General features: G+C 55.4%; 1 protein-coding gene across 2 annotated transcripts; it reads right to left on the bottom strand.

Moving 5' to 3' along the window:
* Positions 1-620: 620 nt before the first annotated feature.
* SIX2 (SIX homeobox 2) lies at positions 621-4,895 on the bottom strand. Of its 2 annotated transcripts, none has more exons than XM_005212654.5 (2): positions 4,090-4,895; positions 621-1,932 (listed from the first exon to the last, which is right to left on the bottom strand). In XM_005212654.5, the coding sequence occupies exons 1-2, from the start codon at positions 4,653-4,655 to the stop codon at positions 1,602-1,604; spliced, it is 897 nt and encodes a 298-aa protein (XP_005212711.1). In that variant the 5' UTR covers positions 4,656-4,895; the 3' UTR covers positions 621-1,601. The 2 variants fall into 2 exon arrangements, with proteins under 2 accessions (XP_005212711.1, NP_001192607.1); NM_001205678.2 differs by having other exon boundaries at positions 979-1,932; positions 4,096-4,655.
* Positions 4,896-14,260: the final 9,365 nt, after the last annotated feature.

Raw genomic sequence — 14,260 nt, forward strand, 5'->3', positions numbered from 1 at the left:
CCAAGAGCTGGGCTTGTCCAGTCTCCAGGACTCCCCTCCTCCCCAAGCCCCTTCGTCTCCACCCCAAACCAACAGATTTCGAAGTATGGAGACCTTTGCTCCATGGCCACACGCCTGATCCCGGCTTCACGGCTGGATCAGCGGCTGCCCTTTCATCCAGCGAATCTGCCCAGTGCCTTCCACCTGGTTCTGGGCATTGCTTTCACCGCTAAGGAGTCTGCCCTTTAGGAAAACTCCACGGCCCAACTTGTTCCCCAGCCTTGGCATCTTCAAACACATGTACCCACTTTCCGCACACAGCCCCTCATTTCCTACCCCCATTCCCAGGTGAAGAAAGAGTCGGTTGAGGACACTGCTGGGCTGGTGGGAGCAGAGGAGTCCCCAAGAGCAGCTGCCCCCTCCTCACTCCTATGGGGAGCTTCAGGGACAAGAAAAGGGACAGAGGGCTTTGGGGCAGGAGGTTTCAGAGTATTCAGTCCCTTCACTTAGCTATTGATATAGGTTGTGTATGTGGGAAGGCATCTCCCAGTTTCCAGGACTTACCGGGCATGGCTGCCCAGAACGATCCACCCGGGGTGTTGAGTCCCTGTAGGGAAATCAGACACAGCTGCACGTCCGGCTGGCAGGCCTCATGGTATATATCCATATTTATATTTATGATTTCTAATTTTATTATAAAATAAAAGCAGAAATATTTCCCGAAGAACATTCACATGAGGGCATAACAGGGAGATGGCAAGTCCGCAGCTCCAGAGGCACGCTCCGCTTGGAGCCGGGTGGCCACTGTCCGGGGAGGAATAAGAGAGCATAGCGGGGCCTCACCAAGACAGAGGGGCTGGAGGCAAGGGGGCGTGCAGGGGCTTCTGCTCCTTGGCCCGTTCTCCTTCACTTAAGTTACTGGGTACAAAGCTGACACCTTGGGGAAGGGCCTCTGGAGAAAGCCCAGGTTCAAAGGCCCTGTTTTTTTTTTTTTTTTGCTCTTTCCCCTCCCACTCCCAGCCTAGGAAAGTGAGGAATAGGTGGAGGGTACATAGATGGTCAGGCATAAGGAGAAACACTGAGGGGTACAGCTTGCGAGGCGCAAGAGGCTGGTGGAGAGGAGACAGAAAAACAGACATGAGTAACAGAAATCTAGTGAGAGGTGGCAAGTAAGAGGCACAGAGGAAACAGTACAAAAGGGGAAAGAAGAAAGGGAAAGGAGGAAAGAGAAAGAAGGGGAAGGAAGAGGGGGAAGGAAGAGGAAGAACGAATGAGCAAGGAGGGCAAAGGAAGAGAGAGAAGAGAGGGGAGGAGAAGGCAGGGAAAGAGAGAAAGAGTAGGAGAATGGTGTATAATTTATTCCCTTCCCTGGTTCAAGACCCGGTCCGGCCTCCAAAGGACCTTCAAAGCAACTTGTTGGAAAAAAAAAAAAAATCCCGAACAAAGACTAAACCAGAGAGCCATCCGTACTACCCGGGCCGGGCCGGCAGTTCTTGCCCTTTCAGCGCGCGGGCCTTTCAGTACCTGGTGGGGCCGCCGGCGCGGGCCGCCCTTCGGACACGGTCCCTCTTGGGTCCCCAGCGCCCAGGCCAGAAGGCAAGCGCGTCGAGGCAGGTGGGGCTCTAGGACCCCAGGTCCACGAGGTTGGCCGACATGGGGTTGAGGATGGAGTCCTGCAGGCCGTGGTGGTGCTGCAGAGGGTCCGCGCCGCCTCCGCCCGGCACGGGCACGGGCACGGCGCTGGGGCCCGGAGGGTGGCCCAGGCTATGCAAGGACGGGAGCCCCGGGGGCGGCGGCGGGCTGAGCAGCAGCGCGGGGCTGGACGACGAGTGGTCTGGCGTCCCCGACGGCGTCTTCTCGTCCTCTGAGCTGCCTAGCACCGACTTGCCGCTGCCGTTCAGCGACGCCGCCAGCGGGTTGTGGCTGTTAGAGTTGGAGTTCTCGCTGTTCTCCCTGCAAGAGCAGGAGCAAAGCAGCGGGGTCAGCGGGGAAACCAAGGCCGCTCGGCTCAGTGTCGCCGGGAGCCAGAGCCGCCGCGCGCAGCCTGCGGGTGTTTTCGGTTTCTACCATTTTCTCTTCCAGGTCTGGGCTCTGGTTCTCTTAGTCTCTCCAGACCCGATTTCTTCCTCTGTACTTTCTCCCGGTATCATTTCTGTCTCCCCACCTTTCCAGCTCTTAATCTCAGGAATACCTTTCTGCTCTCCGTGTGTCTGCCCTCCATGCCTGCCCCCACTGAGTGGCTAACCTTTCTTTTCCAGAGCAGAGGGGCAGGCGAGCAGGGTTCATGGAGTTGTCACCGAGAGGAACAGGGAGGAAGAGAAGGTGCCTGGATTTTCAGATCCCTCCTGGCTGAACACAAAGCCAGGGTTTGTTGCGGAGAACTGGTACCAGGAGAGTCAGGAACCCTGGATTCTAGGCTGAGGGTCCACTTGAGGACTTGAGGTTGAGAAATCTCGCAGGTCCTCATCTCCCTTTGCTTTCCTCTGCCTGAGGGAAATCTCTGTCAGAGGGACAGGTTTCCAGAGCTAAGGGTCTTTTCCCTCTAGTTCCAAACTGTCGGGCCGCGTTAGAGTTTTCCCTGTGGGGCTACGGAACCAGGCCAGAAGGGTGCAAAGGTGCCCTTTCCCAGGGCAAAGATGCCCTTTTCCCAGCTCCCAGTGGAAGCTTCAGCTGGGGCCTGAGGCTGGGCATGTGGAGGGTGACTTTTGAGAGAAGAGAGAGGGAAGACGGTTGCTAATCCTGGCCTAGATTCTTCCACCAAACTAGAAACTGAGAAACTCTTCCGCCTTCACCTGGGGCCTGGCCTGTGCACTTAGTTCTTCAGGATTCTGGATACATGCCAGTCTGGCTGGAGGGGGACCTCCACAGGGAGAACCCCCCTCCCGCAGGGTCTTTCACCAACAGCCCCTCACCCAAATTTGGAAATCTGAATTCTTAGGTAAATTCTCTCTGTACTGGCTTTCCAGGGCCTTTTCTTTCTGTTTTTCTGGAAGAGGACTTTCCACAGGGCTGGGAGCCGAATCCTTACAACTGTGGATACCCCACCCTCATGGTCTTAGAGACCAGGGTCAGCTGGAAGCCTCCTCCCCACCTCAGATTACACTGTTCAGCACCCCCAGTCTGACCCCCGCCCTTCACTCTGGGCTGCACACACCCAGTACCACAGACCCCAGGTGTCTTGTTTTTCTGTTACACTCAGGTTGGAGTCTGTTCCCACAGTTTCTCTCCCATCTCCTCCTCCAGATCTGGAGTTCTGAGAGACCAAAGCCACAGGGACCTCATTGTCAACTGCAAGGCTAGTTTAGGAAGTCCAGGTTTCCCTGAGGACGGGTGACTCCCAGCCCTTCTGTTGCTCTCAGCTCACCCCAGACCTACCGACCTACCCGCCAGAGAGGGTAGAGCCTAAGGAGAGAGGAGCTAAAGGCTTGGCAATCCAAGGCTGCTGGGTCCAACAGGGCAGAAAAGGGGACATGTGTTTTTCTTCTCTCCGGGAGCTGACACTTCCTCCCCAAGCCTTTTGCCTCTTGGTCCTTTCAATGCGGGATAAAACGCTTTCCCTATCAACCCCCTTATCCAGACAAGGAAAATTCTTCTAGGCCCCTCTACATCCAGGTTGTATCAGGCAAGTTCCAATCCCAGTCCTGACCCCTAATCACACAGCCTGGTGCTGCTGAGTGAGGCAGACGGAAAGTTCCAGGAAGAGCTGGTGAATTCTCGCACGCAGTCTTAAAACCCGCAACCCCGATAGTCCTCGCCAAACCCCTCAGCCCTCCGACCTTCAGAGAACTCTCAGGCTCTGCCTGCGGTACCCGCCCCCCTTGCCTGGAATCCAGGCCTACTGTCTTGCCTTGACCCCGAGGCTCGCTGCTTCTCCACGTTTGCGCACAAAAGACCAGGGAATTAGTTGATGACTTTCCGATTGCTTTGCCCGCTTTAGACAAATTTCTGATCTTCTGGTCTCCCGAAAGAGCAGTCCGGGTTAGATCAGGCCGCAGCAGGGCCCTGGCTGGGATCAGGGGCCCAGTTCAGACCTCTCCAGGGGCTGAGCAGACGTCCCGGGACCCCCTCTCCCGCGACCCCTGGGGAAGCTGGTGTGGAAGCTCTACTTACTCGTACCTTTCCTTGGCCTCGGCTGCCCGGTCGCGCTGCCGCCGGTTCTTGAACCAGTTGCTGACCTGTGTGGTGGTGAGCCCCGTGGCCTCTGCCAGCTCGCGCTTCTCGCGGGGTGAGGGGTAGGGGTTGTGAGCGTACCACTCGCGCAGCACGCTGCGACTCTTCTCCTTGAAGCAGTAGCTGGTCTCCTCGCCGTCCCAGATGGAGCGCGGCAGTGGAAACTTGCGGCGCACGCGGTACTTGCCCACCGCGCCCAGGGGCCGGCCGCGCAGCTTCTCCGCCTCGATGTAGTGTGCCTTGAGCCACAGTTGCTGCAGCTTGGCGTGGTTGTGCGGCGAGAACTGGTGGCTCTCCAGGATCTTGTAGAGCTCGCGGAAGTTGCCGCGGTGGAAGGCCACCACCGCCTTGGCCTTGAGCACGCTTTCATTCTTGTGGAGGTGCTCGCAAGCGGGCAGCGACCACAGGAAGCGGCCCAGCCGCTCGATGTTGCCGCCCTGCTGCAGCACCTCGCACACGCACGCCACTTGCTCCTGCGTGAAGCCGAAGGTGGGTAGCATGGACATGGTGCCGGCTGCTCCCGCGCCCGCCCGCGCGCCCTCAGCGCGCCGCGCGGTCCGGCATGGGCGCCTCCCCGCCGGACCGTCCTGAGCCAAGAGGCGGACTGGGGCCCCTGGCCTGGCTCTGGCTCCCGGCGAACTCGGAGTCACTGCAGTACGTCCCCGCGCAGGCCGTGGATCCCGCGCCGCTCCACGCCCCCGCCGGCCGCGCGCCTAGCCAGCGCCCTCGTCCAAGCCCGGGGGCCGCCCGCGGCGCGGCTCCGCATGCTCCGCGCCCTCCCGCCCTCCCGCCCGCCGCTCCCTCGTTCGCTTCTCGCTCTCTCCCTCCCGTCTAGCTTGCTCGCTGCTTTTTTAATAATATTATTCTAAGCGGGCATGAGGCGCTGCGGCCCGAGCCCTGATTGGTCTGGTTATCTGACCCGGGGCCTGCCCGCGCCAGACAATAGTCGGAGTCAAATTATTCGCCATGGAGACGCTGTCAGTCACTGGTAACCCGAGCCCCGGCGGGCCAGGCGGCTCCCCCCGGCCGGCTCCGCTGACAGATCGCCCGGCTCGGCGCAGAGCGGAGGGCGGCCCGAGACAGGAGCCGGAGGCTCTCCAAAAGCCTGGGAGGAGGTGAGGGCCGGGCTGGGGCTGGCGGCGGCGGTGATTGACGGGGCGGACGCCCAAAGAGCAAGGAAGGTGCTGGATCGGGGTGGGGTGGGGGGGCGGAGAGGAGAAGCGCGGAGAAGAAAAGGGGAGGACCATGGTGGGAAGGGAAGAGGGGAGAAGAGAAGGCGGAGGGACTGTTTAAGGGGGTGCCGGGAAGAAGGAGAGGGGCGGAGGGAGCCACGATGGGGAAGAAAGTTAGGGCAGCTTTTCGCAAGGCCTCTCCGGATGCCCCCTGGGTCATCACGCCGCTCCTGGGGCAGCTGTTTGCCGGGTGGATTGTGCCCAGGAGCCGACCAGTGGGGTGGAAGAGTTTGGATGCTCTCGGGCGCCCCTCAAAGATTTGACTTTTCCTGCTGACAGTGCTCCACCCCCATCCTAGGAGCTCGGGACCCGACCGGTCTGCTAGGGAAAGGGGGAGGGAGTAAGAGAGAGAAGTGGGGAAAATTTGGCAGTGGCCACAGGCAGACGCCTGACAATCTACTTCTTGGAGGATCCCGCCTTTCCTTCGTCTCCTAACCGGGCCGGCTGCCCCGCGGCCGGTACCGCCCGGCTGAGCGCTCTCTGCTTCTCGCTGGGCGGGGACACAGACTTAACCCCACGGGTCCCACCTCCCGAAATGCGCCCGGCACTTCCGTGCTGCCTCTACGGAAGTTAACTCCGGTGGGCAGAGCCGGTGGTCTGCCCACGGGAAGGCGAGGGCAGGGAATCTTGAATTCGTGGCGCTTCCCCTGTGGGTGGTCGGGGAGGACCGAGTGGAGGCAAGATCCCCCCTCCCTTTCTGGCCTCTCTACTCCGACTCGGCTCTGGCCAACTCCAACATGAGAACCGGGTCGCTGAGCTCCGGAATGAGGGGCTTAAAAAGGGAATCTTGCCTTTTTTACTTCTTTGTCAGGGCGCATATGTAAACACGTGCTGCTGGTTCTCTGCGAGAAGGGCAGGCGAGTAGATGGGAGAGCTGGAGTGGAAGAGGGGGGTGTTGTGGCTGTTTCTACGGTTTTGAAAAGCCCTGGGGTTAGATCCTTCACTGAGTAGTCCTTTTCACCTCCGCTTCGCCTGAAGGCTGGAGTCTCGCTGGCTCCCAGTGCCAGGACCCAGGCCAAAACAGCCTGGGCTCAGCATTCAGTTTAGGACTGTGCAGTATGTGTCTAGGTCACGCTTCTCGGTTCCTACCCCTTTAAATTTACTCGGAAGTTGGTGTTAGGAACACTGGAATGGGGGGGGGGGTCCAGAACCCCCGGTTCAGGTTTTGACTTTGCGTGGTGTTTTTGAGCAAGGCACCTATTTATTCGTCTAACCCTTAGCAACATTTCCCAAAGTTCCCTGCTCTAGCGTTCTAGCAGTCCTCTGGGGGACTTGCAGGGAGTGGAACCCAAGTCTCCCTAGGACTTTTGCCTCTGGGGGCTTGTCCAGGTGTATTGAGACCACAGGGTTATCAAAGTATGTTCCAAACCAGTGGTAGGAACAGCTCCCTGCAAAAGTTCAGGTGGCATGTTCAGAGCCTGTATCTATCTGCTGGGAGGAGCCCTGCTGTGTCCAGGCCACTTTATCCAGAGTCTTGTGCCCTGCCACACAGAGTTCATCTCAGAGTCGGGCTTAGAGGACTCTGGAAAACATGGGGAAATACATATCCCTGGCTGCAGTGAGGTTCAGACCTGGGACCACCTTACTGGTCCCAAGAAAGGTCAACCTACTCTTTTCAAGACCCCTTTCTCAGCCACAGGTAGGCAGGTCCCAGCTATGGCCACTGCACGATCAGGCTGTAGCTGTGGGGAGCACCCTGGTCTGGTGCAGGCGGGTGGGACTGGGCAATAACTTCCTGGCATGAGACTCTGGGCCACTTTACAGTCTGTTCCACCTCATTCTCTCCGCTATTAGGTGAGGTCTTTGTGATCTTTAAGGTCCCTGTTGCTGGAGTGAGTCTAAGAGTACTAACCTTGAAAAGGTGGGTAAACTGCACCCTCAATCACAGCTTCTACTGGGAATATGCCCCTCAGTGGCCCCTTGGAGCTGCAAGATTGAACTTCTTTGGGGACTGGGTCCTGCCCATGTTCAGCTAAGGCAGATTTTCTGGAGCTTCAGACTTACTATCCTTTCTAGTGTTGCTCTCTTTGTGGCCTCTGGGCGCTGAGCCCAAGAGTCAGACCTGCCAGGAGTACACCCATGGCACCTGCCATCTTGGACAATACAGTGTGTGTCATAGGAAAAGAGTAAGCACAGAAATCCTGTATCACCATTACCCAATACATGCATATATGTCCATATGCCACTCTCCCTTTCTCCATATTTGTAGGAGACTGGTTCTAGCAGGTATGGGCTAAAACCTATTGCTAACAGTGGCACCTGAGTGCCTGCCCTAAAAAAGGCTCCTGAGGTCAGCTAGGGCCTCTTTACACTCTGCATCCCTCCCTGTCAGCCTTTGCCCCACAGGATAGAGCAACTGGCAGGTGTTTGAGTCTTCCAGGACTTGATAGATACCAGCCTGACCCTAAGGCAATCTCAGCCCCAGGTTCCAGTGCTCAGAGCAGCCACTGGAGAGCCTGAGGGTGCCAGATGCCTTGGGTCTACCTCCCCCGCCACCCCCTCCAACCAATCCAAGGAATCTGTGAAATATGCAATCTATTCCTCCCCTAAGACACACTTGAGAGTTCTGCACAAATCGGAGAAGCTCCATGGCTGCGGAGGAGAAAACTTTTGTAGACCTCTGGAAATTTGGGTCTTACTGAAATGTCTCTTTCACCTCCAAGTAGGTTGGGAGGCCCCTGGGATAGACTTTCGGGAAGGCAGCAGCAGGTATGGATGGGTGTTCTTTAATGAGCCCACACTGACAAATGCCCCTGCCCTGACTCTTGGTCAGGGACAGTCTGGGGCTGGGCACCCACAGATGGCACCCATTTCCCATCCCAGGGATGGCACATGGCCCACTCCAGGGACTTTCGGAGAAAGGGAGAAAACAGAGGAACCATCCTCCCAAGGGCTCCCCTCACTTCGAGTTGGAGCTTTTCGGAAGGAAGGGGGTGCTAAGGTGAAGGAAATGCTAGCTGGCTATTTCCAACGACCAGCAGAGAAGGGGGCAGGGGTTCGTTGCCAAACCAGAGGACCAGAACTTTTCTCTTTATTTCTCCAGCCTATACAGATTGCAGAAATCCGCTGGGCAGACAGGGGCCCTTGCGCCGCCCGCCTCAGGCCTTCCTGGCCGTTCTGAATCTCTGGGGCGTCGGGGCTGGGGTTGGGGTTGCGGAAGCAGGGGTGGGCGGGCCGCGGCGGCAGAGCCCCGTTCCCGCGCACGCTCGCCCAGACCTGGCCTCCTGCTTGGGCTTCGCTCTCGTTTCGTTGAAAGCGGGCTCGCATCGCCTCGCCTCCGCCTGCCCTCTGCAACCAAACCCCCTCCACGCCCCGCCGCACCCCACTATTTTCTGTTTTGGCCGACGTTTGGGGCACGTCAGGGCCCGGGAATTCCGCTCGCAGGAATTCTCCTTTTTTGAAGACGGTTCCCGCTGCGCCCCGAGCCCGGGTAGGGATGCAGGGCACTGGGCTCCGGGTGGCCGCTCTCGTGAAACAGCGCGAATCGTGGCGTCGCCTGCACCGCACGTGGCTGGCACGGCCCCGGGCTCCCAGGGCCGGGAAAACAGGATCCCGCGGGGGCCGCCGCTGCCCCTCCGCCCTGCCTGCCTTTTGCTCCGGACCCACGCGGCGGCCTGGAGCGCCCTCTCGAGCAAACGGTTTGGAGGCCGCGGGCTCACAGGGTATCTTGCTCAAACGAAAAGAGCGAGAATTTAGGGCTCGGGGCTGGACTGGAGGCCGGCAAACCCGGGGAATTGACCCGGGGTGGCGCCAGGGCCGAGTGGGACTTGAGATGGGTCCCCAGGTCCCGGGCGCAGCCCGCCTGCCTACGACGCTCGGCCCGGCTCGGGGTTTTCCGTCCCCGCCCGCGGTCCCGGCTCGGTCCCGGAGCCCTTCCTACCCGCGCGGCGCTCCCTCCCAGGCTGGCAGGGGACAGCGGGGCCCTTTGCCTGGGAAGGGGTTGCAGGGCGCGGAGCGTTGGGCATGCAGGTGAAGGGGCCAGGCTCTCGGCTTCGGGTTAAGAAGCCGTGGAAGTCGGCTGCCAGCTTTCTCCCGCGGAATCGCGGAGGGCCCGCGCACCCGGCCCTGCCTTTCCTCCGGGTCTGCCCGCGAGCGCCCCCACGCGGGAGGTCCCAGAGTCCCGGTCGGTGGGTCGGTGCGCAGTTTCCCGTAGGCCTCTAGCCAAGCCGGGAGAGGTGCCGGGGGAGGGCCGCCGGTTCCTTCCTGCTCACCAACCGCGGCACTAACCGGCCGGTCGCGCGGGCAGAGAGGGCACGAGATGTGGGGCGCGTCCGTGCAGCGCGCTACCTCGAAGACAGACACACACCCGTCCCAGGGCACAGTAAGTTGCCAGGGATTGGTCCCATGATCCTTGAGGGACCGTCACTGGCTTTTCACCGTCGCATGTACACCCTGGAGACTCTGGATCTGCCTGGCACACAGTGGGCATCCAGGAGATGTTCGAACGAAATGACCAATGGGATTAGACTGTCAGCAACAACTGGGAAGTACCAGGCCAATAAGAAAATGGCCCTCTTCTTCCTCTTTCCTCCCGTGCTTTGCTTCCAGCCTGCTTCTTTCCCTCCTTTCTTTGCAGGGGAAGACTCATGGCGTTCTCCAGCCAGAAGTCCTGGGTGCTGTAGCCTCCAAAGGGCTACCTAGAAGCGACAGACCTAACGCTCTGCTCTTAGCAATTCGAGATCTAACTGCCTTTAGCAGTACCAGGCTCCCTTGGGCTGCAGGAGAGTTTTCCAAGTTGAGCTATTCTCATTTTTGTGGGGCTGCTTCTTTAGTTGCATTTCCTTAGTTACTTTACAAAAATCCTCTGTAGGCAACGTGTAGATCAGGTTTCCTGTAAGAAGTGACTTTTTTTTTTCCTTTCTTTCTTCTTTCCATTACCTGTGAGAAATTCTATCCAAGAGTAGGGATTCCTGGCTTGGCACTTCTCTCTCCTGCAGTATCTATTTTTATTACCATTAATTACAATGCATCAGCCCCACTCATCAGTGATACCCCTTTCCCCTGGCTGGTGACTGCGCTTGGCTCTCCTGACTTGGGTGGCTATGCCTGGGCCAGAGGGCACTCCCACCCCGCCATTGAAGGCAGCCACACAGGGCTTTCCAGTAAGTATGCCTTTGAAAAGGGAACCTGGAAAAAGCCAAGATTGTTCTTAACTTGGAAATCCAATACTGTATTTTGTTGTCTCTGTGAATTAAGGCTAAAATCCAGGGGCTGTTTCTTTTAGAAGAATGTGTGCTAATTAATTTATGCATAGCACTGTGAGAATGCTTTAATAAAGTAGGTAGAAACAAGATATAGCCCTACCAGGGACATCACGTAACTCAGGGAAACCGGTGCACGAGACCAGTGCAGAGGGACTAGGTCAGTGTCAGTCTGTAATAGGTGTCCTCTGGTAGCACTGTAGCATTCTGTTTTGGGATGACAGGTGTGGTTGGCCCTCTGGAAATTACCATCTGTGTTCCACCCATTCTAATACAGTTAGTAAATGCTCTCATATGGGGAAGGTAGGCTGGGTGGGGCAGAGGACATGCATGGGCTTTGGCAGCATACAGGCCTGGGTCCTTGGTCCAGACTCGCCAGTTTAGCAAGTCACGCAATCTTGGGGCCTTATTTTGCCTATGAGGATAACAACCAGTGGGCACACAAAAAGCGTTCAACATTGGCTTATTGAATACAGTTGCACTGGGGACTGGAGATAAAAGTTTGGGAGCACCTGGCTGACAGTAGGTGCTCAATAATTGAGGCTGTTGTCATTGGGATGATAGGATGGTGTGTTTACGCAGTTGCATATGTTCAGTGTGCTTTCAGAAAGCACCTGACTAAAGTGTCTAAAGGCAAATTTAATTTCGAGGTGACGAGTATCATCAAGCCCCCCTTGTTTTCCAGACCTGGGCTAAGCGTCATGGGAAGTGCTCAGGTGTGTGACCGGAGGTTCTGGAGCAGTTGGAAAGAGAGGAGCTTGTACATGTGCAACTCCCTTGGTGTCAGCAGTTCACCATCCATGGCAGCCTTGGAAAGAGTGTGGGTGTTGGTGTCAGGCTATCTGGGTTAAATCCTGCCTCTGCCACTAAGTAACAGTGTGACCAAGGGTAAGTGTGATGAGCTACAATGTTAAGGAGTCAGTTTCCCAGTCTAGGGGGAATAAAAAGTAGGCGTAACAAACACCTTTACTTTGCTCGCAAGGGTTAGGGAAAAGGAAATGAGCTAAGCATGTGAAAAGACTGGGTCTCCGTTCAGAGAGGAACAAGAGAACTTCAGCTGCCATAATATTTTGCATTATCTTATGGCGTTCCCAGGGTTTTGGTCTCATTAAGACAATTCTCAAAGAAAAGATAGCTGCATAAGGGTGTGACATCGCATGTTTCTTTGGGGTTGAGACTGAGGCTTCTCCGCCTGTTGTATTTGTTCTCAGCGTTGAGTGCAAAGCAGAACTCACAATGAAAGCTCCATAGGTGGGTATGGACTGTGTATATGTGACCTAGAGTAAACGAAGCAACTCCCCTCTTCTCTCTTAACTCCTTCCTTGTCAGCCCCATGCTCCTTGAGAGAGATGGCCAGGAATATCTGTTTTAATGTCTTTGATGGGTAGAGTATCTTCTATATACAAAACAGTATACTAATGCAGAGTGGGTACCATAATCCTATATACTGGGTAGTATTAGCATTTTCAAAGGAGGAGATAATTCAGAGGTTAAGCAAATTGACCAAGGTCATACAGCTGGTAAGGAGCCTCTGCAATTTCAGTTCTTAAGACCAAAATCCATAAAGCCATAAGCCTTGCTGCCATTAATTCCTTTTCAATAGTAAAAGTAATATTAGGAAATATTGTGCTATCTCACATCATCTCAAAACACCTCCACAAGCCAGGCACAATTACCTGCTCCATTTTGTAGGTGGTGACACTGAGGCTCAGAGATGTTAAGTACAAGTCCAGCAGCTATGGCAGAGCTGAGTTCTTGAATCCAGGCTGTTCATCTGCAGAGTCTATGCTCTGATCTGTTTCACTGAGCGCTTTTTCATCAAACTCTCCTCTCTTATCCCCAAACCTTTCTTCTCTCTGAACTCAGGTTCCCCAGGCATTTCCAGCTCTCAGAGGCTAGAGTTCCCTGCAGGTGTCAGGAAGATGTGTCTAAGCTCTAGGAGAAGCCAGCTCTGCCTGCCTCAGGTTTCAGCCTCCAGACCCTGGGGTTTGTGGCCTTTGCTCCCTGAAACCCCTGCAGGGTAGAAGACCACTGTGACCAGGGAAAACTGTACAGCGATAGTCTTAGCCCCAAGCTGGTAAATTCTGGTATGTACTCATGGCCTCCAATGTGCCTGGGCTGAGTGCAAGCTCAGAAATCTGCTCAGACCAACAGAAGAAACAAAAGAATGAATTTCTTACAAGGATTCAAGGTGAGCACATGGATTGAAGGGCAGGGAACACCACTGGCCTTAAGCGGGCTGGAACCAGAAACTGGAAAATAGCTATCAAGGCAACACTTTTTCTCCCTCTGGGTGGCAGAAGGGTCTCCTTTCTCTGCTTCTGTCTGAGGATCTTTGTTCTCTCTGGGAAGAGCAGCTTTCTCTGTTTCTTCTCCTTTTAATACTTCCCTACCTTTTCATGTGTTTCCCTCTTTGGGCACTCAGGAGGCACTCCAAAATCTCTGACTCTGTTCCTAATTCTTGAGAGAGAGAGACAGAATCTTATAGGCTCATTTTAGGTCCAGTGATTCCCACTCCAATCAGGGATGCTGGGTGGATGCATGGGTACCTGGGCAGGACTATATGGCATCATGCCCAATCCCCCAGGACTGTGAACCATGCCATGGGAGAATGAAGTGCTTGGAGGGCTACTGTTCTGGTTTGCAATGGAATACCCAAGTCTAGGGCTTGCTACATAGAGGCATTAAACAGATTAGTTCCTTTGCTTCCTCCTTCTCCCCACTCCCCAATGCGGTGCCTTCCCCAGTCCATCCATCAAAAATCAGCCAGGGCTTCCAAATTAGAGTCCAGATATGATTGTCCTATTCTCATGTTTAAATTCGTCTAATGGCACCCATTAATCTCATGATGAAATGTAGACTCCTTAGCATGGCTTAGGAGGCCCTTTGTAATCAGACTTTGCATGTATTAGCTTATTTTCCATGTTATCCGATTCTTTCTCAAGATTTCAGCCATCTGGAGTGATTTCTACCCATTCTTCCACTTCTCTGGTAGACACCCATCATCACCCGCTTATACCTTATTGATCCTGGGCTTGGCCATGAGACAGGCTTGGACCAATGAAATGTAAGTAGATGAGCAGATGCTTCTAGAAATATGGCAGGGTGGCACCAAGACTCATTCTTCTTTTGCCCTTGTACCCCAGATAGGTGCAGCTCCAGCCCATGTCATGAGATGAAAAAGAAGACAGACTAGAGCCCACCCTGAAGCAGGGTCACAGGTGGCCTGCAATCTACCATGTTTGGTAAAGTTTTGATATTGTTACAAGTTTATTTGGCCAGAATTAATACTGCCTAGGAAGAGCTTGCAAAGTGGACATTGGGCTGCAGTTACAAACATATCTTCCCGAGTCAGCCCCTACCCTCTGTTCCCATCATACCGTTTCTTTTTTAAAGTCTAGTCTATCCTGTGGAGAAGGCAATGACACCCCACTCCAGTACTCTTGCCTGGAAAAGCCCATGGATGGAGGAGCCTGGTAGGCTGCAATCCATGGGGTTGCTAACAGTTGGACACGACTGAGGGACTTCACTTTCACTTTTCACTTTCATGCATTGGAGAAGGAAATGGCAACTCACTCCAGTGTTCTTGCCTGGAGAATCCCAGGGACGGGGGAGCCTGGTGGGTTGCCATCTATGGAGTCACACAGAGTCAGACACGACTGAAGTGACTTAGCAGCA

This window comes from Bos taurus, chromosome 11, assembly GCF_002263795.3.
Source record: "Bos taurus isolate L1 Dominette 01449 registration number 42190680 breed Hereford chromosome 11, ARS-UCD2.0, whole genome shotgun sequence".
NCBI classification, from domain to species: Eukaryota; Metazoa; Chordata; class Mammalia; order Artiodactyla; family Bovidae; genus Bos; species Bos taurus.

What these genes read in the sequence shown, in the direction of transcription:
- SIX2 (XM_005212654.5), bottom strand. Translation starts at nt 4,655, where the DNA reads ATGTCCATGCTACCCACCTTCGGCTTCACGCAGGAGCAAGTGGCGTGC. An exon ending in GAGGCCAAGGAAAGGTACGA is followed by an intron (nt 1,933 to 4,089) that starts GTAAGTAGAGCT and finishes CTGCTCTTGCAG; the next exon opens with GGAGAACAGCGAGAACTCCA.